This window comes from Manduca sexta, chromosome 25 (genome assembly GCF_014839805.1).
Source record: "Manduca sexta isolate Smith_Timp_Sample1 chromosome 25, JHU_Msex_v1.0, whole genome shotgun sequence".
Lineage (NCBI taxonomy): Eukaryota > Metazoa > Arthropoda > Insecta > Lepidoptera > Sphingidae > Manduca > Manduca sexta.
In genome coordinates, this window is record NC_051139.1 from 12,821,387 (window position 1) to 12,847,194 (window position 25,808).

At 33.8% G+C, this 25,808-nt stretch overlaps 3 protein-coding genes across 8 annotated transcripts; 2 read left to right on the top strand and 1 right to left on the bottom strand.

Annotated features, from left to right (window-relative positions):
- The first annotated feature begins 1,634 nt into the window (after positions 1-1,634).
- Positions 1,635-11,068, top strand: LOC115448673 (ornithine aminotransferase, mitochondrial). Of its 2 annotated transcripts, none has more exons than XM_030176175.2 (10): positions 1,635-1,760; positions 2,662-2,765; positions 6,843-6,981; positions 7,223-7,391; positions 7,611-7,751; positions 8,276-8,435; positions 8,631-8,758; positions 9,568-9,645; positions 10,088-10,226; positions 10,528-11,068. In XM_030176175.2, exons 2-10 carry the CDS (start codon positions 2,663-2,665, stop codon positions 10,692-10,694), a joined length of 1,224 nt encoding a protein of 407 aa, XP_030032035.1. In that variant the 5' UTR covers positions 1,635-1,760; position 2,662; the 3' UTR covers positions 10,695-11,068. The 2 variants fall into 2 exon arrangements, with proteins under 2 accessions (XP_030032035.1, XP_030032036.1); XM_030176176.2 differs by lacking the exon at positions 1,635-1,760 and adding an exon at positions 2,334-2,405.
- A 411-nt stretch (positions 11,069-11,479) lies between these two features.
- Positions 11,480-21,432, bottom strand: LOC115448674 (trans-1,2-dihydrobenzene-1,2-diol dehydrogenase). 5 transcript variants are annotated; one of them, XM_030176177.2, is made up of 7 exons: positions 21,193-21,432; positions 20,106-20,200; positions 17,252-17,459; positions 16,705-16,996; positions 16,016-16,262; positions 14,532-14,682; positions 11,480-12,743 (listed from the first exon to the last, which is right to left on the bottom strand). In XM_030176177.2, the coding sequence occupies exons 2-7, from the start codon at positions 20,124-20,126 to the stop codon at positions 12,640-12,642; spliced, it is 1,023 nt and encodes a 340-aa protein (XP_030032037.1). In that variant the 5' UTR covers positions 20,127-20,200; positions 21,193-21,432; the 3' UTR covers positions 11,480-12,639. The 5 variants fall into 5 exon arrangements, with proteins under 5 accessions (XP_030032037.1, XP_030032038.1, XP_030032039.1 ...); XM_030176178.2 differs by lacking the exons at positions 20,106-20,200; positions 21,193-21,432 and adding an exon at positions 19,103-19,338; XM_030176179.2 differs by lacking the exons at positions 20,106-20,200; positions 21,193-21,432 and adding an exon at positions 18,839-19,021.
- A 667-nt stretch (positions 21,433-22,099) lies between these two features.
- LOC115448650 (FAST kinase domain-containing protein 3, mitochondrial) lies at positions 22,100-25,778 on the top strand. Its single transcript, XM_030176149.2, has one exon. The coding sequence runs from the start codon at positions 22,402-22,404 to the stop codon at positions 24,328-24,330; it is 1,929 nt and encodes a 642-aa protein (XP_030032009.1). The 5' UTR covers positions 22,100-22,401; the 3' UTR covers positions 24,331-25,778.
- The last annotated feature ends 30 nt before the right edge of the window (positions 25,779-25,808 follow it).

Sequence of the window (25,808 nt, forward strand, 5' to 3'; positions counted from 1 at the left end):
AGGCGGCCAACTAATAAAAATACAAACCTTTATAAGTTTCTAAGTTAGTAATAATTATACGTTTACCTAATTGTTCTTGACATATATATCTACGTAGGGTGTAATATTACCATAATCTCATAATCTAAGACCTATGTATTCAGTTTATGATATTTACATTGGGATTGCACAAGTGATACAATAAGCCTTCCATGTCTTTAAGTGAACGTCATTTACTGGCTTGTTAAGATATTATAATTGTATAAAAATCATTGTAATACGACACAATACATAGAAGGAAGTATAAACATTGTTCAAGATAAATTTACTGAAAGTTAATTTCCGACTCTGTTCCTCGTTGTTCAAGCCAGACTTAACCAGCTTGGTCTATAATGTAATTGACCTTTCCGAATGAGACGATTACATTTATCAATACCTACATATTCAATTCATTACTTAGTTATCTTTTAATGTTAGGACGTTGACCAGCAATTGCGCGCTAGGGCGCTATCCAATGATTTGCATACATATGAAGGTATTGATATACTTATGACATACTATTTTATAACAAAATCAATATAATGGCTTCTGCTGACACATTGCAATTAAAATATTATTAATGAGATTATTTCTCAACTCTTTAAATGCCACCCAAGTGAGTTAATTGCAATGCATCTACGGTTAGGTTCTGTAGAGATTTTCTATTATTGAGAAACTACATTTTAACTTGCGATGATAAACAGATAACAAATTACAATTTAAAAAAAAACAGCTTTTGCTCGCAGCTTCGCTCGCTTGAAGGAATTTTCCAGGATAAAAAATTGATCACATACAGACAGCTTTTGGGGACTTTGTTTTATAATATGTACTACATACCTATAGATAGATAGACTAGCATTTGCTCGCGACTTTGCTCGCGTAAAATATTTTTTCCAGGATAAAGCTCCCGCTTTATGTCTTCCTGTCGAACTGGCAGGCGTAGCGTCTGACGTGCACCCATGAGGTGGACAGACAACCTCATAAAAGTCGCAGTAGGGCGCTGGATGTGGGCCGCTTCCGATTGGTCGATCTAAAAATCTTTAGTGGAGGCCCATGTTCAGCAGCGGAGAACCTGCGGCTGATCATGATGATACTTTCTCGAGATAAAATGTATAATACCTAAGCCTTTAAATAAATTGCATATAAAATATGCCCTCTGTCTTTCCTGGGGCCTCAAACTATTTCCATACCAAATTGCATGGAATTCCATGCAGTCGTGTTGAAGCAGATGGATAGATGCGGGGCCTTGTTTTATAATGTGTAAGGATATTGGATTTAACTTAAAATTACCCTTACTTGCAGGTGGCCTATATATATCTATAGAAACTTCGTACTCCTAGGTGTAAGGAGAATCTATTAACCCATACGAGAATCCGTCTAAGCACGCACTACTAAAATTATTTTTAACAACAAATTGAATTGAATTTGATACGGAAACATTAACATTGCGATGCCGTACCAAACTTCATAGTATACGCCAAAAAGTATTTCAATAATAGACGCAATGTTTCTACGACTGTTTTTGCCGTTTACCGATCGTTGATACATACCGATGAACACAGGAATAATTTGATCTGAATTAGGTGTGTGACGTAATATTTTGAGTGTCAGTAATCAACTGCGGTATTTTTCCGACAATAGTCTCGTATCGTTCATTCAGTCGTCACGTAAATTTGGACGCAGACACACCTCCGCCATTCGGTCTCCGCATACACACATAACTAAATAAACTATATAGTCAGGTTGGTTATATGTTATTTTAGCTATATATTTTTAGCACAATTTTATCAAATGAGATACAGTTGAGTTTGTTATTCATTGAATGAAATATGTATACGTCTATTTTTACCACGTTGACCTTGAGGTGAACATATACAACTGAAACTATCTTCTCCATATCATGTAAATATTATTTTTACAATGCGAAACTACTTTTTTTCTTTTGGTTGTTGGGCAAAAAAGTTATCAATGTTATTAAAGTTTAAGTATTAGTAAAATTATTTTGTATAGATATATAATTAGTAAAAAAATCAGTAGCTACCTGTGTTATTTACCTATATTAAGAATTGTGTCTGCCTACTTGATTTTTGGAAATTGTTTGTGGGCTTACGAATATTTTTATTCAATATGTACGTACCTATATATTAGCTAAATTGAATACAATATTTCTGTTTACTTCTTATAACGATCCTATTGTTTTGTTTTATTTATAGCGTAAATTATTAATAATATCTAGCAATAAATAATTCAATTAAGTAATTCAAAACAAATAATTTACATCAGGCGCATCGTAATCAGTTCATTGATAAAATGACAGTATATAAGAAAGTGTGTGAAATCCGAAGTCATTGTTGCAAGAACCTTTCATTGATTAACTCGGCTTAAAGGTGAATCGAATTAAACTAATAACTGTTTATTCATTTAATAGAAAATATTTATACTACTTTAATAAGTAGCAGTAGTACATATTTCTTTTCGATATTTAATTCTTAATTTAAATTAGTTGAATCGTAAAAATAGAGCACTAAGGGATCACTCTTCAATAGAATTAATACTATATTGAATCAAGTTAGGTAGCATTAAAAAATGTATCTTCTCTTTTTGTAGTTATTAAGTATTAATGATTTTATTTTCATTTAACAGAATGGCGGCACAAGATTTGTCATCGAAAGAAATTTTCGAGCTTGAGGATCAATATGGATGCCGTAACTACAGCCCCATTCCTGTAGCATTGTGCCGTGGTGAAGGTAAGAAATTTATTTGATAATCTATATTAATATCACACCATTGGTTTATTATTTCTGTATTGAGTTGGGAACAAATCGACGGGTGCAAAGTAAAAAGAGTTATATACAAAACAGCTAGTTTTCAGGAGAGCGTATAATAAGAAAAAATGCTCCCATTTTGTTTATTTTAAACTAAATTTGTTGAAATTTTCATTACCGCTTCATTATTTCATATGGCATCTACATGTATATTTATTTTCTTCTAATTATGTTTAATTTACGAGATATTACAGTTGTTAATAAATTTCAGTATAGACAATAACTGCAACAGTCACTATGTATTAAAATTAGTTTGTGACTGTAATTAATTGAAAATACATCAACTTTGGAGCATAATTGCGCAGATATCTTTTTGACTGATGCCTCAGTACGAATGACGGCGCGCTCCCCGCGCGTCCCGTGTCATAACGGCCAGCGGTAGTTAATAGTAGTCACATCGTGCAATTTTACAAAATAAGAGTACATATCTTCTTTTACTTGACAAAAGTACTAGAAATTGCGTGACATTTTGATTTTTGTTTTTACCATGTTGTAGAACATGATATTTTTAGTTAGTTACTGCAATAATAAAAAAATCTCAAAATTATAGTTAACTTTTTTCACTTTGTACCCGTCGAAATGATGTTTTAAATTCGATGACCCGGTGGACAATTTAGAATACTATGTAACTGTATCTACCCCGACAGTTGTTAGACTAAGATAAATAATTAATATAGTGTTGAGTACCTATACGTAAATTATTCCTATTTACATTACCTACATATCTTCTTCTTTATATAGGATACGAATAAGATTAGCCTTAACAAACCACGCGCCTTGTGGATAGCAACTAAGGCAGTTTAGTTAGGTGTTCATCACAGAATAAGTAGACACTGATTCTATTCCACAGAGAATTCAATTTCCCTAAATCTAAAATATTAAATCCTAAATAAACCTAATATTATAAGTACTAGATGTTATAAAATCGCGGAATTGAGCGTTATTACTTTTTGGCTCTACCTAGAGTCGGCGTTGATAGCAAAGTTATGTTTTATTAAACGAACTCTTTTCATTTAGATAATATGTAGTGTTTGTGTATAGCCAATTTTGACTTACATTTACATGAATAAACACTGGTTAATTATTTAATTTGAAACTGTTCTTTTCCTGTCAAACTTGGATAACAGTTGCAAATAACAATATATATTAGCCCTGTATTATATAGTATCCCACGGCTGGGCATGGGCCTCCTCTACTACTGAGAGGAACTAGGCCTTAGTCTACCACGGTGGCCTAGTGTGGGTGGGTAGACTTCACACACTCTCAAAATTCGCATAGAAAACTCCTCGGTACGCAGGTTTCTTCACGATGTTTTCCTTCACCGTTAAGCAAGCGATAATTCACAAATAATAAACACATAAAGTGTGTGCCCATGGGATTTCAACCTGCGGACATTTGTCTTGGCAGTCCGATCCACACACAACTAGGCCGTCGCCGCTTAAAGTACAAATATTTGTATAGAATTATGCTGGAATATTCCGCCCAGGTCACCTTAAAATTTTCGAAAATATAATATAATGCTCAATAACGGATCTATAATTCTACCTACGTTTAAGTAAATAAACAAAATAAATTAACCCCTTAGTATAACGTTGCTAGGGATTTGATTGACCTGGGACAAGAACAAGTTTTCGTTTTCACTGTTATCTTGTAATAATAAATAGTACAAACATATGATAGCGTAGTAGGTATAATGATGAAACGAAATATTACATGGTAACATAAAATATCACATTGATTATAACAAAATTCACGGATTGGACCATCATTTAAGTACATATCATAATATGGTCGTCAGATAAAATAGTTATCTATGCACATAATAAACTTTAATAGGTGCTTAAGTATACTGTATACTCAATCTTCTATTTTCGAAATAAGTATTTAAGAAGTTAGTCTATGACCGTATTTTATTGTCTTTATATTTATTTCGTTTTATTTATTGCATGAATGGGACAGCTCGATAGACATAGTAGAGTAAGCCATTCGCCGGTGGCTGCTTTAAAGTTACGAGCGGCGATAATTTTTTCGTTTTTAGGCCAACTTAGAGCGGTTGTACTGTACTTTTCTTGCGACCAGTAAAATGTCTTCGCGACGCCTAACTTTGCAAGAAGTTTGAAAAATCGTAATAACTGGACATCATAACATTTAAAATCTTATGACTTAGGGTGAAGAGCACAGTAGAATGTCACGTAGTATTTTATAATTCAAAGTTCTGTATGGTATTGCTACTTTATGGTTTATGGGCAATCGCATCCCTTACCACCAGGCGAGTGGCACAGCGTGCTAATCATTACCTGTAATAAGAAAAAAGGACTTTCCAGATGTCGGACTGACTGATAGAACCTGACTATGTGAAATTTTATTTGCATTGATTGTGATAGCCCTATACTTTCTTATATCTTGAACTTAATATGGCTTATTATATTTTTTTTATTATGAATGTATCCATATTACGATGTCTTCTCTTCATTAACATTAAAATTTACGAAACGATTAAACATAAAAGTACCTATAACTCTTCCGATATCAACGATTAAATCAAAATCCATTCTGTCGATTTAATGAGTGAAAAAAATAAACGAGACTCTTTTATTATGTGTAAACATATTTGACAATAAAATAACACAAAAATGTGGGTCATGTTTCCCAACAATAAAGATCTAGTTAATTACCTTATAAAACTAGACGAAAATCTCAATTGCATTGTTTACCAACGGAATTACGACGTCTATAAACCAAGATCTTCTCAAATAAGGGTCTAAGCACACTGAAACGTGTCGACACGCGTTTCTAACGCGTCCAATGTGTAATGTAGCACATACTTTGCGAAATATAAATTGGGATACAGAAGGGAACCTTTGTAGTTTGTTAATTTATGTGTTTCTAAGGAGTCAAGGACGCACGGCTTTATAAAAAGCGTGGCGTCGCGTCGTGTGTATGGTCCCTAATGATTTATCTCTAGGGACGACAATATTCATATAGCATACAGTTTACTTAATACACAGATCTATAGACGTTTATAAACGTGGTTATTTTTATAGTAAGATACCCGTGTTAATGCTTTTGTAGATATGCTTCAACTGCATCTTTTCTTTGATAATTTTAATTAGTAGGTATCTCCTTATTAAGCCTTATCCATGGCCATAAACGGATTCTTAGTTTTTAGTTAGTTTGGAGTTAAGTTAGTAAAGTATGTATCTATCTGCTTAGTCTTAGTAGTAATTATGTAGACCAGTCAATGGTTCCCAAAGTTGCCTGGATCACGACCAAACTAAAAAAAATCCTATTGATATTTCATTACCTACAAAGTGTGCTGTTTTAATCAAAGTTTAGGTGTTTTTTCATTCGTCAGTGGCCGTCCGGCTGATTTACCCGTCGATTGATGTATTGGTCTATTTCTCAGGACCTACTCCATACTCATAGTTTGGGAAATGTTGATCTAGAATAGTGATTGTCCATTTGTCGAAATTAGATGACAATTTGTAAATTTTATTTTTTTGTACACTTCCATAAGACCAATATTTTTGCCAAATCTCACATTCATCCGAGCACACAATGTACGAACATTTGAAACAGGGTACAAAGTATTTTCTTCACGTATATTCATACATAGTGCCTGTATTAGACATACATAATATTAGTACTAAAAATGCTTTCACTCTTCGCTTGCGTTGAGAAAACACTCATCGTTGCGGGATGACCTACGATGAAACTTAAATTATACAATTAATTTTAATTAATGACAATATACTTCTTTATGGATTGGCCGAATCAACGGCGTAATTAAAATTGTTTTGTACTCCTTAAGCTTGTACCACTAGAAAAATAATACCATAATAAGTCTCCATAAAATAATTACAAGCAACAGCAAATATTTTTGCTAGAATTTTGCCTTTTAAATATGATCAATTTTGAGAAGAATTTGCATAATATCCATGTTGCAAATTAAATAACACACACAATAAATTATTTTTACTAATATATTTTTTGTTTTAGGTATTTTCGTTTGGGATGTTGAAGGGAAACGGTATTATGACTTCTTGAGTGCATATTCAGCTGTCAACCAGGGGCATTGCCATCCAAGAATAATAAACGCACTGAAGAGACAAGCAGATAAATTAACATTGGTATCTAGGTAATTTGAAATTGTATACCTTTTTATGATTAACAGTGTCACGATATTTATATGTTTGAGTTGAGTTTCGTGTTAAATTTTATTTATTAATAATAAATTAACAACATCAACGTGTTAATACGTACGGTCAATATGTAGTTACTGTATCGGATATTTCACCCGCGCGTGCACTTTGAAAATGGTAGTGAAATATCCTCTATATCTATAAAGTAGACTTAAATAATTTTATGAATGATTTCAGGGCATTTTATTCTGATCAATTAGGAGTTTACGAAAAATTTATGACTGAGTTATTGGGTTTCGATCGTTTGTTACCCATGAATACGGGAGTGGAAGGCGGCGAGAGCGCTTGCAAGATAGCTCGCAAATGGGGATATGAAGTTAAGAAGATACCTAATGGACAGGCAAAGGTAAGTTTCGCCATACTTGGTACCCAGTAGAGAAATTAAAACTAACTTAGTTTTTATCTTTGGTTACGTACACTGCAGAGTTTCAGGGTTACCTCGCTCTCTTAAATCTGCAGTCGCATAGTTCGTGTCCATTATGGGCACTTCTAATCGACTGGATCGTATTAAACATAAGAAAAACAATATTGGAGAACTTTATAATTAATATATCGTTTTTTTTAGATTATTTTTGCGGAAGGCAACTTTTGGGGCCGAACCTTGTCTGCTGTTTCCGCCTCTTCAGACCCTTCTTGTTATGAAGGCTTCGGGCCGTATATGCCTGGTTTCAGTCTCATACCATATAACGACATTCCGGCATTAGAGGTAAGTTAACTAATACTATTAGGTATTTAATGATGTTTAACATTGCGCGTATCAAGTATGTGACACATTAGGAATTGCTTCACTTAAATTTGTTTTAAAAACTTTTCTAAATATAAGATTAGTATAGAAATAGATAGGCCACATTAACCTCCCAAACCCAACCTCGCTTCGATTCTCAAAGCGAACCAACCAATAACCTATTCGTGAACCTGATATATCTGATACAGTGGTTGTCTATTGAAGATCACGATCGCTTATTATCAAAAGACCACTTCTCCGTATGAAGAAGTCCGGTCATTAAAAACACATACCATTGTTGTCATTGTTACTGGCAGCCTAGGGAGAGTGAACCGGACCCGCTCTTAGCTGAGGACATTTTTTAGTTCACCATCTTGCTAACCAACAAAGCATCTTTAACCTACGAAATTATTAAAATTGGGAACCTCTTTTTGCCTGTCTATTATTATAAGTACCTAACCAACGTCTCGCACACATATCTTATGGAATAGTGGTTTAATTTCTAGAAAGCACTCCAGGATCCGACTGTAGCGGCGTTTATGGTAGAACCGATACAAGGCGAGGCTGGAGTAGTGGTTCCTGATGACGGCTACCTGAAAAAAGTTCGGGAACTTTGCACCAAATACAACGTGCTGTGGATATCGGATGAAGTGCAGACCGGTTTAGGTGAGCATGCAATTGAAATATTATGTCCTTGTTACTTTCTTCACGAAAGACTTTACTTTTTTGATATCATCTTATTGTTAGAAGGTGTTTCAAGTGTTTTTTTTTTTAATATGAAAACATTAATAATATTACAAGATTTATTACATAAATATTTCCTTTAAATTTACATAAGTCATTCCGTGATCAAAATTCCAGGTCGCGCTGGTAAACTGCTAGCGTCGGATTACGAGGGAGTCAGGCCCGATATATTGATCCTCGGCAAAGCCCTTAGCGGGGGCGTGGTGCCCGTGTCAGCTGTGTTGGCTAACAGCAATGTCATGGACGTAAGTCTACGGTTATCAAGTCTTATAATTTTATTGTTTTTGCGCATTATCCTGCATTATTTTTACATGGGTCATGTAGATACTTTATGGAAGTCATGATAATGTTGGTAAGGTTTGCTTGTGTAGAGCTTTGAAAAAATGAGTTGAGATAAGTAGATATTTGTTTAATACTTCTCACATAGACTCAAAGTGTACAGAAAAGGAATTCACGTTGTGTGAACATCAAACAGTTACTGAATATATTTCGTCCCGATATTTCAGATATAAGTACATACCTACTATGTGTTAACCATATCAAAATGTTTATTTAACATGTACGTAATTGGGGAAAATTTGGATGTTATAAAATATAAGATAAGCACGTTCATATATAGTTTAGCAAATATTTATAACCTTTGTTTTTAAAGCGAATCAGAATACAAACATAAAGAAGTAATATGTAATAAATATATCACGATTACACATTAGCGACACATTGCAGTTAAATTAGACGTTCACGTTATTACATTGAAATAAGAACATGTTTCTATATTTACGAGAATTATATAATGTTTTGTTCATCCCCATATTAGTTGAGACCTGAAAATTAGGCTTGGTAGCCTAAGCGCGCATCTAGGTATTAAAATCCAAATTTAGCGAATAGCTTTTTAAACAGGTCTACGAAAGAACTCCAGAAATGTGATCCTGCTTTATATTCCTACATACATTTTTATATAGGAATCATTTTTATTTAATTTAATACACTCCGTGCAAATGAACCAAACTGACACTGAAATTGGTGGGATAATGAGGATATAATTTGTTTTCAGGTGATTAAGCCGGGTACTCACGGCTCTACATACGGCGGCAATCCTTTGGCATGTGCGGTTGCCAGGGAAGCTATAAACGTAAGATATCACAATATCCTTTGTTTTGTTTTTCTATGGGATAAAACATGTTATCCTTACCACCACTTGGAGGGGGAGGGGGGGGGGTTCAAGTGAAACGGTTATGTTGATTTCGCCGGTCTTACGGACTAATGTCGAAACTTAGGAATATAGCATCATCCGAGAGAGAATTAGAGAGGAGGTCCAAGGACTCAGCTTCTTACCCCTATATATGCCCTACACCAGCTTACCAACCAAAAACCGCGGTGGATTTCATCGGTGAATACGGGATGGCCCCGGTATATTTTGTCGCATTAAGATCGCTCTGCGGAACCATTCCTGTTATCACAACATCCTAAATACTATAAAACAACCACCGCGTCTGTTTGAGCGCAATGAACTCAAAAATTATCGAACAGATTTTCATGGAGTTTTCCACCAATGGACGTGAACGTTTTTTCAGGTATTATTGGAAGAAAAGTTGTGTGAGAACTCCGAACGGCTCGGCCACGTGTTGCGCGCGGAATTGGCAAAGATACCCAAGTCGATGATTACCACCATCCGCGGCAAGGGACTCATGTGTGCTATCGTGGTTCATGATAGTAAGTCATACTATTTATACTATAAAATTAATATACTGCAACTTATTTTTTTAATTTATTGGGGATCTAATTTATATAAATCTTATAAATAATATCTTATAAATCCATAACTTTGCATAACCCGTGTTTTGGCGATGAGAAATACTTACATTCTAGCTCGTATGGTCTCTTTTGTTATTTAACATATTGATTTTCTATTGAGTTGTCCTTATTTGTCGCTATACGAAGTCTCTATAATTTTCCCCAATTAATAGACAGTGATATATTTATTATATAAAATTAAAAATATTTTTTTGTCTAGGCATTCCTGCATACGAAGTGTGCCTTCGGCTGCGTGACGCCGGTCTACTTACAAAGACTACACACGGGCAGATCATCAGGCTGGCCCCACCTCTCGTTATCACCGAGCAACAGATCAAGGAAGGCGTTGCTATCATCCAAAAAGTGTTCGAAAGTTTCGCCAAATAAACAACATAAAACATCACGTACATTAATTGCGTCAAATTCTAAATTAAGTTATCTTATAAGTTTATTTCAAATACATGTAGATAGCTGATATTTATGGCACATAGATTATTGAACCATTGCGTCAGTGGTCACGGGTCTTTGACCTCTCAGCTGACTGACAACAACGGAAATGTTTTGTAACTATTCATTCATTCCTTTCGTCAATACATCGCGTTATTATGAAATAGATAATGATTACAAACTTTTTTGTAAGTGCATTTGAATTAAAAAGAGTAAGTGAAATGTTATCAATTTTATCAAAACCAAAGATTGAAATAATGTTTTGAAAATTATAATGTACGGATTAAGAAATAAAAGTATATCTCCTATTTAAATCTTTTTAATTTTTTACTTAGCGTTCTACTTTGATGTTACCTTCAACAGATCTTAGTTGTTATGTTGATATTACCTAGGTCCTATGGCGATTAGAGGTCAGGAATTTTTATTCTTAGCCTTGAAGACAGAATAGTTTTCAGCAACTAGCTCAAGTGGTCCTAGAATAAACACACAGTATACATTTTCGTTTCCAGCGCGAATTAGTAGTTTTCTGATCATTCATCCCATTGGCTTAAACTAAACCACCTAGAAACGGCAACGTTACAATTACGTGCAATAATGACACTTGCTGGTAAGATAATATCATCACTTTTCGCCTCAAAGACTGGCAACAAGCAATACACTCACTATCACCTACCAGTGCGATCCATCTGTTCGTTTCAGGAAAGTTATTTAAAATAAACATATGGTAAATTTGGAAAATATATTTATTGCTCGAGTTTAAAATACGTATGTGTTACAATAACTGTTTTAAATATTAAATAACAAACGTTTCACAACGCAATCGGAATCACAGTTAGTTGAGGTAAATATGTACTAAAAGATAAGTAAACGCGTGAAATAGCGTTGTCACAAGTATATGTAACAGTATGCTTTATTAAAAATATATTTCCAGTTGATACAACGAGACATTTTGTGAGAACAAACATCTGAAAGAATAACATGTAATAGACTTGTCCCCTTATTCATAGACGTTATTTATCTAAGGATGGAGCATTGCTGTGATAACAAGTCTGTTTCTCAGTTTTGTATATCTGACAGCTGGCTGTTTGTTCAACTTTGTATATCTGACAGCCAATTAGATTCAAGTTATATCACAATATTAGCCAATCACAACGGCCCTATGTCTACGCACTGCGAAGGCTGCCATACCGTCAGGACTAAGAAACAGACTTGTTATCACAGCAATGCTCTGTCCTTAGATAAATAACGTCTATGAATAAGGGGGTTAAAATTAACAGCCGATGCTGGGTCTTATATACAAGTTGTGTTAATACATTACTGATAATTTGAGCGTTACAATAATTTGATGCTTTTACTTAGCCAATTCTTATTTTTTTTTAAGTATTAGATTTTCAATTTATTATCAGGTATTCTTTATCGGTGGGAACTCACTCAACGGCAATGTATAGTTGCATCAAACATGCATTGTATTAAAAGCAACGCCACAAAAGCGACAAAGTATCTTATAGTCTTGCATACATTATAAATCTCATTTTCGCGTAACAACAATTTTAACAACATTTAATAGTGCACAAAATTTATAATGGCAAAGTTGCAACTTTTATGAATACTAGTCAAAAATGTAAAAATATCACAACGCGAAGCTCATTCCTTACATTCTTTGCGTAATACGTAATTAAAGCAATTTTATATAATTCATCTAACTACATGCCAGCATACATTTCTCATAAATAAACTGCATACTGGCATTTTAAATACTGTCTTTAAACATCGCGCAGTACTGTCTCATACTTTTTAAAATGCATGAAATATTTATATCTTCTCATGTAATAAAAATATATCGTATGAAAACCAGTAGTACACGGTTAATTATAAGATAATAATTTTATAATCCTGTTTCCAGTACACCCACTTGAGCTCTCATGGTATCCGTCAGTTTTGACAGTAGCACGCTTTCATCGAGACTCATTTTGGGACTTTCCAGTAAACCTGTAACAAGAAAGATTTATCATAAACAAAGTATTCAAAAAATAAAATCCAATTGAAACCCTCCTCCTTTTTTTTAAAGTCGGTTAGAAAGGTTTATTTTTTGTTGTTTATGTTTTACGTTTCGGTTTTGGGTACCATCAAAAAGCCTTGTTCATAGACAATATTATGTAGTACGACTTGCGAAAATCAAATGAAATCCAGGAAAATGAGATAAATCCATATTAAAGTAAAAAATCCACAGAGATACGAGATACACTGACTTGAAAATTAAATAGGACAATTGCTGAGACTGTTTTTATGATAAATATTATCTGCATGTAATTTAGCACGATATAACATCATTCATTACAAGCAAGCAATTACATTTATCTCGGAGATAACTTGGTCATTACAATATAAACGTTAAGTATTCCCTCGTGTCTCGTCCTCGGCATGCATTATACGAACATATTATTCTATAAATACTAACAACGCAATAACAGAGATAAAACACGTTTTACATAAACAGGCAAGCTTTGTATTGTACATATCGTTACTTTGTTCTCTTCTAATCGATTTTGGCTTAGACATTAATAATTATCATTGATGTTTTTATGCAACAAAGTAGCTACACTGGACCTGTTGGTCAGTACTGTGGTCTTTACTCAGTGGTGGAAAGGGTACGTGTAACCCGTCGCAGGGCCTCGGGAGGCAGAAGCCAGTTTTAAAATAAAAAAGGTGCACTCAATTTTTTTCCATCTGGCTTTATGATTAGTCATATAGGTGTCTGTTTAATTTAATTATGTTGCTAAGGTTGGTGGTAGCTGATTTTCGCACCCCGACAGCCAATATCGCTAAGACAACCCTGAATGTGTAATCTTCATACCATAAAATACATAATATATTATTACTAAGACTTGGTATATTTGCCAAATTTCATCCAAATTTATTTAGCCATACATGCGTTTTTACAATACAGAGTTTCACAATCGATTATTTTAAATAGTTTGGAACTTGTAAATCCCAGTTTAAGTTCATGAGATACCTAAGACCCGATTGACCTTAGATGTATGGTATATTTATATAACTATAGCATATTTATATTAACGAAAACCAAACAAAGGGTAACAGACTAGCTAAGAGGCAATCACAAGATTTCTCATAGTGTTTTAACACCACAAAAGACTAGGAATTAGTGGTATCTGCGCTACGGGTACATGCAATATTCGGTGTATTAGTATATTTTTGTGATATTGTTGGTGTGAAAAATATTATTTTCCCGAAACGATAAGTGGGTAGGTTGGAATTTTATTGCAATGTTGCTTTTGTCAAATGTCAAATGTCATCTAGATATTGATCGCGGCGTAGCCCGTATTGGCGATCTTTCCCGGAATAAAATACCTATTGTGTATTTTTCGAGATAATGTGTGGAATTTGACTGCATTCGTGACAAATTTCATGCAATCCATTCAGCTGTTTCTTCGTGCAAGTATATTTTCCGTATAAAAATCCCACTATTAAACTATACAGCTATGAAAGCTGTCTTTCTATTAGAACGTCTGTAATAGCAAAAAGACGAATTTAGCCCGGCAGACGGAATTAGGGACCCTGACCTTATAATTAAGATTATCTTCAGGTTAAACCCAGACATATTGGGGATACGGAGTGATGCATCCCCAATATCTTGAGCTTTAAGAGCGGATGTAATCGCTAAATGTTAGGTTTACCCATATTATGACGTTAATATAATAAATATATTATACAATAGTATAATAATATTTATTTTAATAAACTCCTCAGAGTCCTTACCTTGGCTAATACAGTTCCAGCACTCTTGTATCTCGTAGCTCAGTCCGGCACTATTGTGAAAGTGAAACTTGTACTTCCCCTTGGGCAATGTCCATTCTGTACTATTGGCGGCAGATATGTGTAGAACTGTTGGACACCAGAAATAATCCAGCTGCAACAAGAAATTTAAATATTTATGCTCTTTATATACAAGTATAAAGGCGGCTTTAACGCCATAGGCATTCTCTCTCAGTCAAACGAAATGTGGTGCAGAGATATACAAGGCAAGTGCATAAAAAATTAAATAAAAATAGAAATATTATTTAATTAAAGAAAAAAAAACGAGGAGTGTATCTTTGCCAGATGTTGCCCATTTTAGGGATAATAGGCCTTATTATACGCTATGCCCTTTCTAGGACACATGATTTGAATTAAGGGTCCTATTCCGTCTACGGAGGAAAATCCGACTTTTCGCAATTACGAGCGTTCTAATCGAAGGAAAGCTTCGATGTAATGTGTAGGTAAATAGGGGTTATTGGTGGTTTTATCTGTATGGCGTACGTATAGGTGATACCGATAGGTGTCTTCAAAAAATTATGCTTTAATTATTGAATAATGTGAAAACTTTACTATATAATTTTAGTAAACGAAGTTAGTAGGAAAGTATTTAAACTAATCAGTTAAATAAGATTTGCATTACAATCCGTGCAGGTAATAAAGACAATGGATATATTGTCTTGAAAAAATAAATATTGCTATCAAGCGAATAATCACATAATACAACAGACGTCCTTGGTTATTGTATTCGATAATAAAAACAGATCTTAGAACTAATTCACTTGTTTTTCCGCATTTATATAACTTTGCCGGAACATATCCATTGCCAATAAAAATAAATGCGCAACATAATAAGTTACTAACAAATTTCGCACGCTCTTTTATGATCAATACCATAATCAATACTAATGTGATTAATATACCGAGACGCTACAAAATGCTTTGGATATGCAAAGAAGTTACTTAAGTTTATATATTCGTTTCACTGTCGAAGTACTTTAACAATTACAGTGGTAATTAACATATGAGACTCCCAAATGTTTGCCGTTCCAAAAAATTCTCTACGCGTACTAATTGCCTGAGGGCATGTAAAATTACAATTACTTTTTATTAATATTCATTTTGATCGAATTTACAATTGAATTTTTAATTACAGCAAGAATAAGTTATGGTAAAGATTATATCACAATATCAAAATGTCCCTATAATAACATAGTAAAGTATCCATATTATTGAGTTGAGAACGGTGAAAGAAAACATCGTGAGGAAACCTGCATACCTGAGAAGCTATCTATAGGAGTTTCAAAGGTCTGTCAAGTCTACCAATCCGCACTAGGCCAGCGTGGTGGACTAAGGCCTAATCCCTCTCAGTAGTAGAGGAGGCCCGTGCCCAGCAGTGGGACAGTACATAATATAGGGCTGATATTATTATTGAGCCTGGCACTCACAGCGATAGTCCCTTTAGTGCCGACGATGTCCGCCCGGTTGTTCATGTTGGCGCGGGTGTGGGCGGCGAGCGTGGCGGTGCGGCCGTCCTTGTACTTGAGCGCGCAGGAGATGGACTCGTCCACGCCCGCGGCGCTGAGGTGGCCCGTGCACACCACGTCCGTCGGCGGCTCCTTGTACACCATCTGGATCAGCTGCAGCATGTACACGCCGAGGTCCAGCACGGCACCGCCGCCCAGGTCTTTCATTCTGAAAGTATCGGATCAATTATACTAATATTACGTTTTGTTTACGCACAAGCATTATTAGATACGTTTAGATTATGCGAGCTAATGTATTTGTCATCAAGTACTTTAAGCTTTATAGTTTACTTGTGTGTATGACCTGAAGTCAAGGAGGATACTACCTATTATTTATGTTATTACGAGGATGACATTATAGCACTAAATCGTAAAAAAAATATTCCAAGAACATTTATGTAAATTTTTTCTGGTAAGGTATCTTACAATATTATACTTCGTATATCCGACCTTGACTACGGGTACAAGCGAATACGAGATGAGGCATAAACGAGCGTGAAGAAAACTGTTGTGTTTATACAGAAGCGTGACCAACGCGAGTTTGGGTCTAGCATTCATACAAGCAAGCGTGTGAGTAAAGCGTTACGTAAGCGTGTACGAAAATATCTTACAGGTTCCTCTCAATGTCGTTAATTTGCACCCCAAACTGTATGCTGATGTGAAAGATGTCCCCAAGCCCGCCCGCGGCAATGTGTTTGTCCAAAGCGTCGTAAGCCGGGAAGAACCGCGACCACATCCCCTCTAGGAGGAATAGTTGTTTCTCGCGAGCCAAGTTCACTAATGATTTTGTCTGTTTGTAAGTCATGCCCATGGGCTTTTCGCATAGCACGTGCTTGCCGTTCTCTAACATTAATTTTGTTATTTCGTAGTGTTGCAAGTTCAGAACACTCACGAATACGATGTCTGCAAATGAAAACGTCTGGTAAATCTATGCGGTATTGTGTTCAATACCACATTACAATTAATGAGGTGTTTCCCAATACCCCAGTATTTAGCAGATATTCTCAAGCTATTTACAAACGCATTTTGTTATGGCAATTTTCTTTAATTATAATGAATTGAATATATATAACATTTAACCAAAAAGTATTTAACTACTTCAGACATTGTCAACTAATCTATTACCTCTAACAGTGAGGAAAAAAACAAATTTGTTACCTATAGAGTCATCACGCGCGAGCGCGTCGTAACCTTCGTATGCCGTGCTGATGTTGTGGAGCGTGGCCAATCTGTGAACACGATCTAGGTCTTTGCCGGCAATGGCGACGACCTTGTGCTGGGCTGGGGGCAGGGTGGCCAGCGCCGTCAGAAAGTCGTGCGAGATCATCCCCACCCCGGCAACACCCCATTTCAACTGCTTCACCATCTGGAATACACAACAGTTCCTACATATGAATCCTGGTTGTTCCCGTGTACGAGATTCCAGCTCATAGTTCTTGAAGTTAAAGCGTGATGTGCTGGGATTGAGAAATAAAGTTAGCAGTAGTTAGTAGTAATGTGTGGTGTTTGCTTAGTCAAAAGCAGGGATGGTGAACTAATAGCACGCGTGCCAGTGTTGACACGTGGCAAAATAATTCGAGCACGTTAGTAATATGCCAAACATTGTATATGAATCTTGCTTTGGGTTTCACTTCACTCAAAATTAGGTACAGTGAAGCCATTGTGCCAAGGCCCGATAAAAATTAACAAAAACATAGTTAGGTCATTAAAAGGAGTACTCGGCCAGATAAAACCGGTCGCGAATGGCATGTTATAGGCCATATTTTTTTTTATAAATAATGACATGTCAACCAATAAAGGTTCGCCATCACTGGTCTAAAGGCATCTTAGATGAAGTAAATTAAAATTTAAGTAAGTTCTTCATAGTTTTTGTGTTGAAAATGGTTCGGATAGAGAAATGACTAATGACAACATAACCGGCGGTTCTTATCCTCGTGCGACTTGAATTGTTATTTCTTATAGATATTGTAAAGAAGCGTATTAAAATATATGTCAATTGTATTGACTATAATTTGTTATAGCTGGCATTGAAAACAGAGGTAAGACGATATCGCGATATGATAACGTTAATATGTATTTAGGTAGCACCGTCAATTCACTGACAAACAATTGTAATCAATGTCGATTATACCTCGCGTAATTATGAGCTCAACAATTATGCAATGTTGTGCGAAAATAAGAAAAAGATACAGTTTATTACACGTACTTTTAATTTTCCATTGTTTGTATTTCGCGCAATGATAACTGATAAAAAAGACACCGATGAACATGAATACTTTAATATCATTTCTTTAAAAAAGGTTCTAGTGTAATTGTGGGGTATTGTCGTGCTTGGTTTTACAGACTAATCCAAAAAAACAATTTTCCAATATATTTTATAATATGGGATTTCCTAAAAAATACTACATGACACTACGAATGTTAGAAACTCTAGTAGAATCATGGATTCCCGGGCCAAATTCCTGCTTGCAAAATACCGCCTTGTATTCGATATTTGATTGGTGTAGTTTCGTATTATATTTAATTTTACATTTCTGTATGTATCCTAATAGTTATTACAGACTGTAAGTGCCAAACTAAAAACACGTATTTTAGTTGTTAATTTGTTCATCGACACGAACTAGTGCACTAACAGTTAAATGGATTTCCGCATTACATGTTAGAGAATTTAAATTTTAAAGCGTTGTATTTTTGAATCCGTTGCCGCTTAATGTTACAGTCACAAGGAAAATATGTAAACTATACCTTTATCTGACCTGAATGTACGGATCACGTTGTTTATTAAATTTAATAGTAAGTACACATGAGCGTCACTTGGCTAATTTGTTCTACAATAAAACTTTATATTTCATGTCAATGGCACAGCTGTAATACGACACTAAGGTAGAATGTTACGAAAGACGCGTCGGCGTATTCCGAAACGTTGATAAAACTGGACAAACAAAGTGCATAAAAACGTACATTTATCGGCCTAGATAATCATACAGAAAATGAAAAGTTATCTCAAACCTTATCTCGATTTTTGTTTCCACTCGTACAGTGATTTGCTTTAGATTCTACGTAGTTCTGTCCGCTTGAACACTCGCTAATTGGACTGATGGAGAGGATCTCACTGGCCGGTGCTATTGTTTTATATAATGGTACATTTCCACAGGTCAATTGTGTTGATTGGCATTTATTAGCTCATATATATATATATATACATGTTTGTTTATGATCTGTGTATGAACGTTGACACACGTAACGTTTTGATTGATGATTGTTTAAAGCATCAACGGGTACCGAGGACTGAGCGCGCGCTGACGCGACATCGTGCCATGGAGTAAAATTTAACAAGCGCTAATTCCTTGTATCCATACTATGTATGTTATATAAATACACATTTATCATGGAAAATACTTGCTATATATATGTAATCTATACTGATATTTTTACTATTTACCTACTATTTAAAGCTGGAGTGTTTGTTTGTTTTGTGTTTAAACGCGCTTATCTCAGAAACTACTGAAGCGATTTTTTTTACTAATAGGAAGCTACATTACTTCTGATTGCTATAAGCTACTTTTTATCCCGGAAGAACTTTTTCACGCGGGCGGAGCCGCAAGCAATGTTATACACTTGTGGACTGTAAAGTGTTTTGACATATCTATAGTAAATAGACAGTTGGACAAAAGGGTCGATAAATTCCAAATAGTTTATTTTCCTAATCAGAATAATTAAACATAATATTTAATCTTAAGTATTGATTAATAAATAGTGAAATTAGTAATTAAACCATGATTGGTGTATAATACTAATACTGATGTATTTGTGTCTGAATTTCAAATTGGATGATATTAGAAAAAAACAGTCATTACTCATTAAAATAACATACTATTTTTACATGATTTCCTTAGCCATGATGATATCACATAAAATTATCACAAAAAGCATTTTCATGCATATGTAAAGAATCCCATGTAATCGGATCTATGCATATGCATGTATTTCATACATGCTAATTAGTACTTACATCAACAGTTTGTTCAGGCATGTCCACTACTTTTTTAAAAAACTTCTAGCAGTTATTTTAACATATCATGCGAATGTAATGTAAATAAAGGCCTCCTGTGAAACACAAAAAAATACTGTTATCAATAACATAAGTTAATGAACATTGGAACAAACTCATTAGTTTCATGTACAAATCATATTAATGAGTTAAAATTATAGTTGTTTTAAAAAAATGTATTTGATATGTTATTGTACATTATTGACAATATTATGAATAGATTGATTTGAAAAGGAATATATGATGGAATAAAGAATGTTTAGATTTACAAAGGAATCTGTGAGATTCTCGATTCAGGAATTGGAATATAAAAATAAACACTAAATATATGGATATGTTTATGTTGAAACTATTAAAGCCAGTGTATTTAACTTCAATAGCTCAAGTTAATTAAAGTTGTCTTTTACAAGGTTTATCATTAACCTTGGATTTTCCCATCAACATAAGAGGACATGATATGTAACTCACCTGCATATATAAATAATTTATCATATTAAAGTTTAATTAGCATGTTATATATAATGTATTCATGGTAATTGTTGTCTTACTCATTTAACTTAAAAGGGTAGGTAAATTAATATATTCTACTTATTTCTGGCCCAAAATAAGTTTGTAAAAGTAGTTGACCTTCTTAAAATACTTACACTGAAATTATAAGCACAAAGAATGTAGAAACAAGACCTTAATTTTTTATTTAAATATTTTTGCTATAGGCAATCAGTTTTTAATAATAATAAATTTAAAATATTTAAATTCTAAATGGAAATTAGTAATGAAATATTGCATTAAAAATCATTTTCTGCAAGGTAAGCCCAGCTTTGAACATGAACTTTAGAAGGTAATTTTAAATTTCATGATCAAGGTACACCTCTGGATGGTTTGTTAGTTAATTAGATTTAAAAAAAGGAAAAACATCTTAAAGTTAAAATCACATTCAAGTTTTGTAAAATGACAATTCTTTCTGATTTGTTATGGATCGAAACGAAGTTTTATTTATTTAAAAAATATATACACAACACAGAAAAAAACGAATCAACAAGATACTCACTCGTCTTAAGTCAGCTGACTGACTAACGAATTATAAAAGGATGAGAAGGCAGCAGAGTTGCCGGTTTTATAGTACTATCAATGATTATCAAACAGATTAATTTTAAAAATTAATATTATATCAATGTGTGATGAAGAACTAAATCATGTGTAAAAAAAATATTTGTATGTAGAAAAATATCAAAAAAACTGTATTTGTAATGTATTATTGGTGTAAAACTGTAAAATATGTCATTTGTCTCCACTTTTCATCTATTGTCATTTGTCACTGTCAGCAGTGTTGCCACATTCAAGTGGCCGACGTGACATTAAGTATTTTTATCTTTTACAATCATTTATCAGTTTTAAAACGCGATCTCAGAGACATTTTCGTTTCAAAAGATTAGTTTGTGGTCACTCAAAACCTGAAATTTATATCATTTTTATTTGAAAACGACTCAGGGGGCGTTCACAATGTTATTTTCTAGATTTAGTGTAAACTAAATGTAATCATACATTTCCCGAAACCCAGAATTGATAGGTCTTTTTTTCTTTGACCTTACCCCGATTTTCTCCAAGAATTATTTACTAGGAATAAAACTATGTATTTTTCAGATTTTATCGCGGCTTTTTATATTATAATCTTCTCCACACGTTTCGAAAACTTTGCAGTCTTCATGGTCACGGCCCGGACAAAGGTGTAGATCGTCCAAAAAATCAACGTAACAATATCCACTGATATTTTATCGTAGAGTAGGGAGTTGGTACTTACTCTAAGCAATTTACAATTATACATTTTTTTTATTTAAATATTAGCTAGTGACAGTACGATTTACGCAGAATGAACTCACAGTGTTTTGAAATCTGGCAGCCGGTCTTCTGGGTTTCGATTAAAACGTAGTGATTATATTCTCTTTGGTTTCGATATGTATAACAGGGTCCCAGGCTTGGGCAAGCTTTCAACCATCTTCTCTATTGAGATTTGGGTGTTTTTAAATTCAATACCATATATATATATATATATATATATCATGTTATAAAAAACCGCGATAAAATGCGAAAAATATTTTACAAAAAAAAAAATCTACAAATCTTATTTGTCAACTTCAACTTTCAAGAATCAAATGTCAATTTTCAATGTCATCCACAATTTGATTACTTATTATTATTGTTTCTTTTCGCGTTTTTGTTCTTATTATATGTTATAAAATAATATAAATGCCATATAAAAATGGCTTTAGCTTTAAGGAGAACTTACATGAAAGCCAAAAACAATCTGCTATGTTCTACGTGTGTTAATACATCGCCAATAGTGTTACCACAATTGCGAAGTTACAGTGATGATAAGTTCAGTAATAATCCACAGTTTAGCAGCACAACCATCATGATGGAACATGGATACAATGTGCAGGAGCTTCCCGTGGTCGTAAGGAAACTAAAAGATTTTTCAGAGATAGTTGAAAAGCCTCCCGTTGAGCCGGCGAAAAGCCCAAGCGATTCACACAACTACCATCTCATACAAGAAGAATTTCAACAGTGTAGTGACCTTCGAGATGTGTTCACTCTGTTGTCTAAGTGTACGAAAATCACGCCAAATATTGCATTGGGAGCAATAGAAAGGATATATGATTTGGAAAAACAGTCAATAGATTTAGATTCGAAAAGTATTCATATCAATTTGGCTAAAGGTGCTATTTTGGACAAACTTTTGAAAGTTGTTGTAAAGACCGAAGACACGCAAACTATTTTGAATATATTAAATACTGTGTCCACATTTATGGAGCCGTATAAGCATAAGTTTTCAGACGAACTTTTGTTCCGAGTATTAGACAATAAGTTGTCTGTGGAACAACTGTGTCAATTTTTAAAATTTCTCATCAATAATAAGTCTGATCCAAAATATTGTGAGACTATCGATAAGCTTTGGGTAGGATTTGTTGAGAGACATGCAGATGTGAATGAGACAAATATATCTCACATATTTGCTATTTTGCATGGCTTGAAGTTAAGTAAAAAAACAGTTTTGAACTTATTAGAACAAAAGTTATACGATCTGTGGTATAAAATAAATGTAACAAGCATGCAGGAAATTTTAGATACTTTTGTGAGAGAGAAATATTTATCAATGCAATCGTTTGTAGTTGTTGGTCGATGGCTGCACACTAATATCCATGTCTTGGATGATGATTCCTTGTTAGACATTATAACAAAGCTAACCAGACTGAATTATACAGATGATCAAATAGAAAAGGCTGTTGACAAATACATGAAACTAAAATGTACTAAAATAAAAAACTATATTTTAATAGTTGGAATTCTAAATTATTGTATGCAGTTCCAAATAAGAAATGAGCAATTATTGAATGCATGTAGTGAATATTTTATGAAGAATGCTAGCAACATACCAGCTAGTTTTCTCAAATGTATCATATATCCATTTGGATTTTTAAATTACAATCCATCAAACTTGAAGTTTTGGAAAGTTGCTGAAGAAACATTGCTAGAAAAATTTGACAAAATGACTACTGATGATCTTTCTTCAATAATTTTATCATTTACATATCTAGAGAAATATCCTTTGCCACTAGTAAGGAGAATATTTACAGCAGAGTATCTTATAAAAGTGAATGATCAGGCAGTGATGAAGAAACTATATTTGATAGATACTGCGTTATCATTGGAGTGTCCTCAGTATGCTGGACCTCTCTTGCCAAAAGATCAGTGGTCAAAACCAGTACCACAGGATCATCGCATCACAAATATAATTAGTAAAACAATTGACCACTTTGTTAATGTGGCTGGGAGCATTGACAAACTGTCTACTTCAATTCTGATCCCACATTTTTGTTCAGATGAAACATATTTTGTTGACATTATGATTCATTCTAAAAGTTTAGGAAGTAATAATTTTGATTGGAAATCTAAATCTGGAAGGAATGATAATATTGCTATACTGATTAATTTGCCTGATCATTTTTGTTCTGATAATGAGAGATTGGTTGGTCCGCAATTATTAAGAAAGAAACATCTGAAAATGTTGGGCTTGAAGGTGGTTAATATTAAGTACTCAGTCCTCAGCCAGTTCTACACATCATATAATGCTGCAGGTATGAGACAGTATCTAATTGATAGTATTGAAAATGCTGAATCTTCTACATGAGTCCTGAATAATGGGATAAAAGTAATTATAATTTAGTAAAATTGCTTCTCTTGCAAATTGGTCTCTGTCTTCAACTACAGCATAGTGTTAAGGAGTTATATGGATTTGCAAATATATTTTGTAAGATAGCAGAATATTTAAGCCTCATATATCAGCACCAATTGTACAAAATATTAAATAGACCAAAATATTTATAATATGGAATATGCATGTGTCACCCTGAAAATATTGTCACAAATTTGTACAAAAAAAAGACTGCTGCACCAAGCCCAAAGTGAAGTGCGTTATGGGCAGGTAGATGAAGAATATAGGATCATATGCATATTCCTTATTGCAGTGGTTCTCAAATAGTTTTTTTTATGAGTACTTACCATTTAGAGAAAGAGCTAAAATTTGCATATTTACTTTATGAGCAAAATAATCATAAAAATATGATATCAGTTTTGTATAATGTCTAAGAAACACCACATAGTAACTATTTATACATTTTGTTTTTTTTTAAATGATGTACTCGCAAGTGAGGTATGTGCAGCATATTTCGTGCCTCTCAGGTTATGCATACTATTTATTGGGAACCACAGCTCTACATACTATGATTCTATTTAACTTGTATATTTATTTTTAAGGCATTGACTAAATGGTATCTTCCACATTTACAAATCTTAAACAAATATATCGCGAAATATTGTTTGCTTTGCTTTTGGGGGTGTGTCTTTGGTTTTATTTTGTAATTAAATGGGTCTAAATTCAGCTAAAATGTAACTTTGTAAACAGAGCATAAAAGATTCATACTTCCTCGCTTGACATATCGATTTCGGTATTATGGTATATTTCGGCCTTAAATGATGCTTCTATTTTTGGGTGGGGTAAAACTAAATAATTATAATTGGGTCCAATTTTATTATGTGATACAAAGAGTAAAGGATGATTAAGAGTGAATACACTAAGAGTCTATGCAGATGGTACGTTTTGGACGCATCGACGAAGGATTTTAAACGAAGAAAACATAAAGTCGGAGACAGTGTGTTTTACATATTTGTGCTGACGCTGAACACGCGCAATTAGCGCGGGTAAAAAATGGTATCGTCAGCGTGTATAAAGCAAATCATCTGCAAAGGCCTTAATACCCATCTAGACTATTGGCGAATAATTCGTCGAAAAATTATAGTCTTGAGTAACGATTACATCCTCGTATTCGTGACGCTTGGTCTGTATTCGGCAAGTATCTAAATCGGAAATAATAATAAATAAAATGTGCCAAAACGGTGTTTAAAATACTTATATGATTGTTTAAGGTTTATTAATTAAGAAAATATTTAGCAAACAAGTGTATTTTTCTAGTCTTATAAATAAAATGTCTTATGAAATTGTCTTTATACTTACTCATATTTTTGTGGATGTAAAAGGGTGCTTTAAAGAAAAATAAAATGGCCATTATATATTTTTAATCATTAGTTTATTTCATTATACTCATAACA

Excerpts from the sequence above, each read along its gene's own strand:
- LOC115448673 (XM_030176175.2), top strand. The coding sequence starts at position 2,663 with ATGGCGGCACAAGATTTGTCATCGAAAGAAATTTTCGAGCTTGAGGAT. Across the intron at positions 8,759-9,567 it reads CTAACAGCAATGTCATGGAC|GTGATTAAGCCGGGTACTCA; the intron begins GTAAGTCTACGG and ends ATTTGTTTTCAG. Across the intron at positions 10,227-10,527 it reads TGCTATCGTGGTTCATGATA|GCATTCCTGCATACGAAGTG; the intron begins GTAAGTCATACT and ends TTTTTTGTCTAG.
- LOC115448674 (XM_037442866.1), bottom strand. The coding sequence starts at position 18,380 with ATGATATTAAAGTATTCATGTTCATCGGTGTCTTTTTTATCAGTTATC. Across the intron at positions 17,460-18,299 it reads CAAACAATGGAAAATTAAAA|ATGGTGAAGCAGTTGAAATG; the intron begins GTACGTGTAATA and ends TGTGTATTCCAG. Across the intron at positions 12,744-14,531 it reads CTGGAACTGTATTAGCCAAG|GTTTACTGGAAAGTCCCAAA; the intron begins GTAAGGACTCTG and ends TTCTTGTTACAG.
- LOC115448650 (XM_030176149.2), top strand. The coding sequence starts at position 22,402 with ATGGCTTTAGCTTTAAGGAGAACTTACATGAAAGCCAAAAACAATCTG.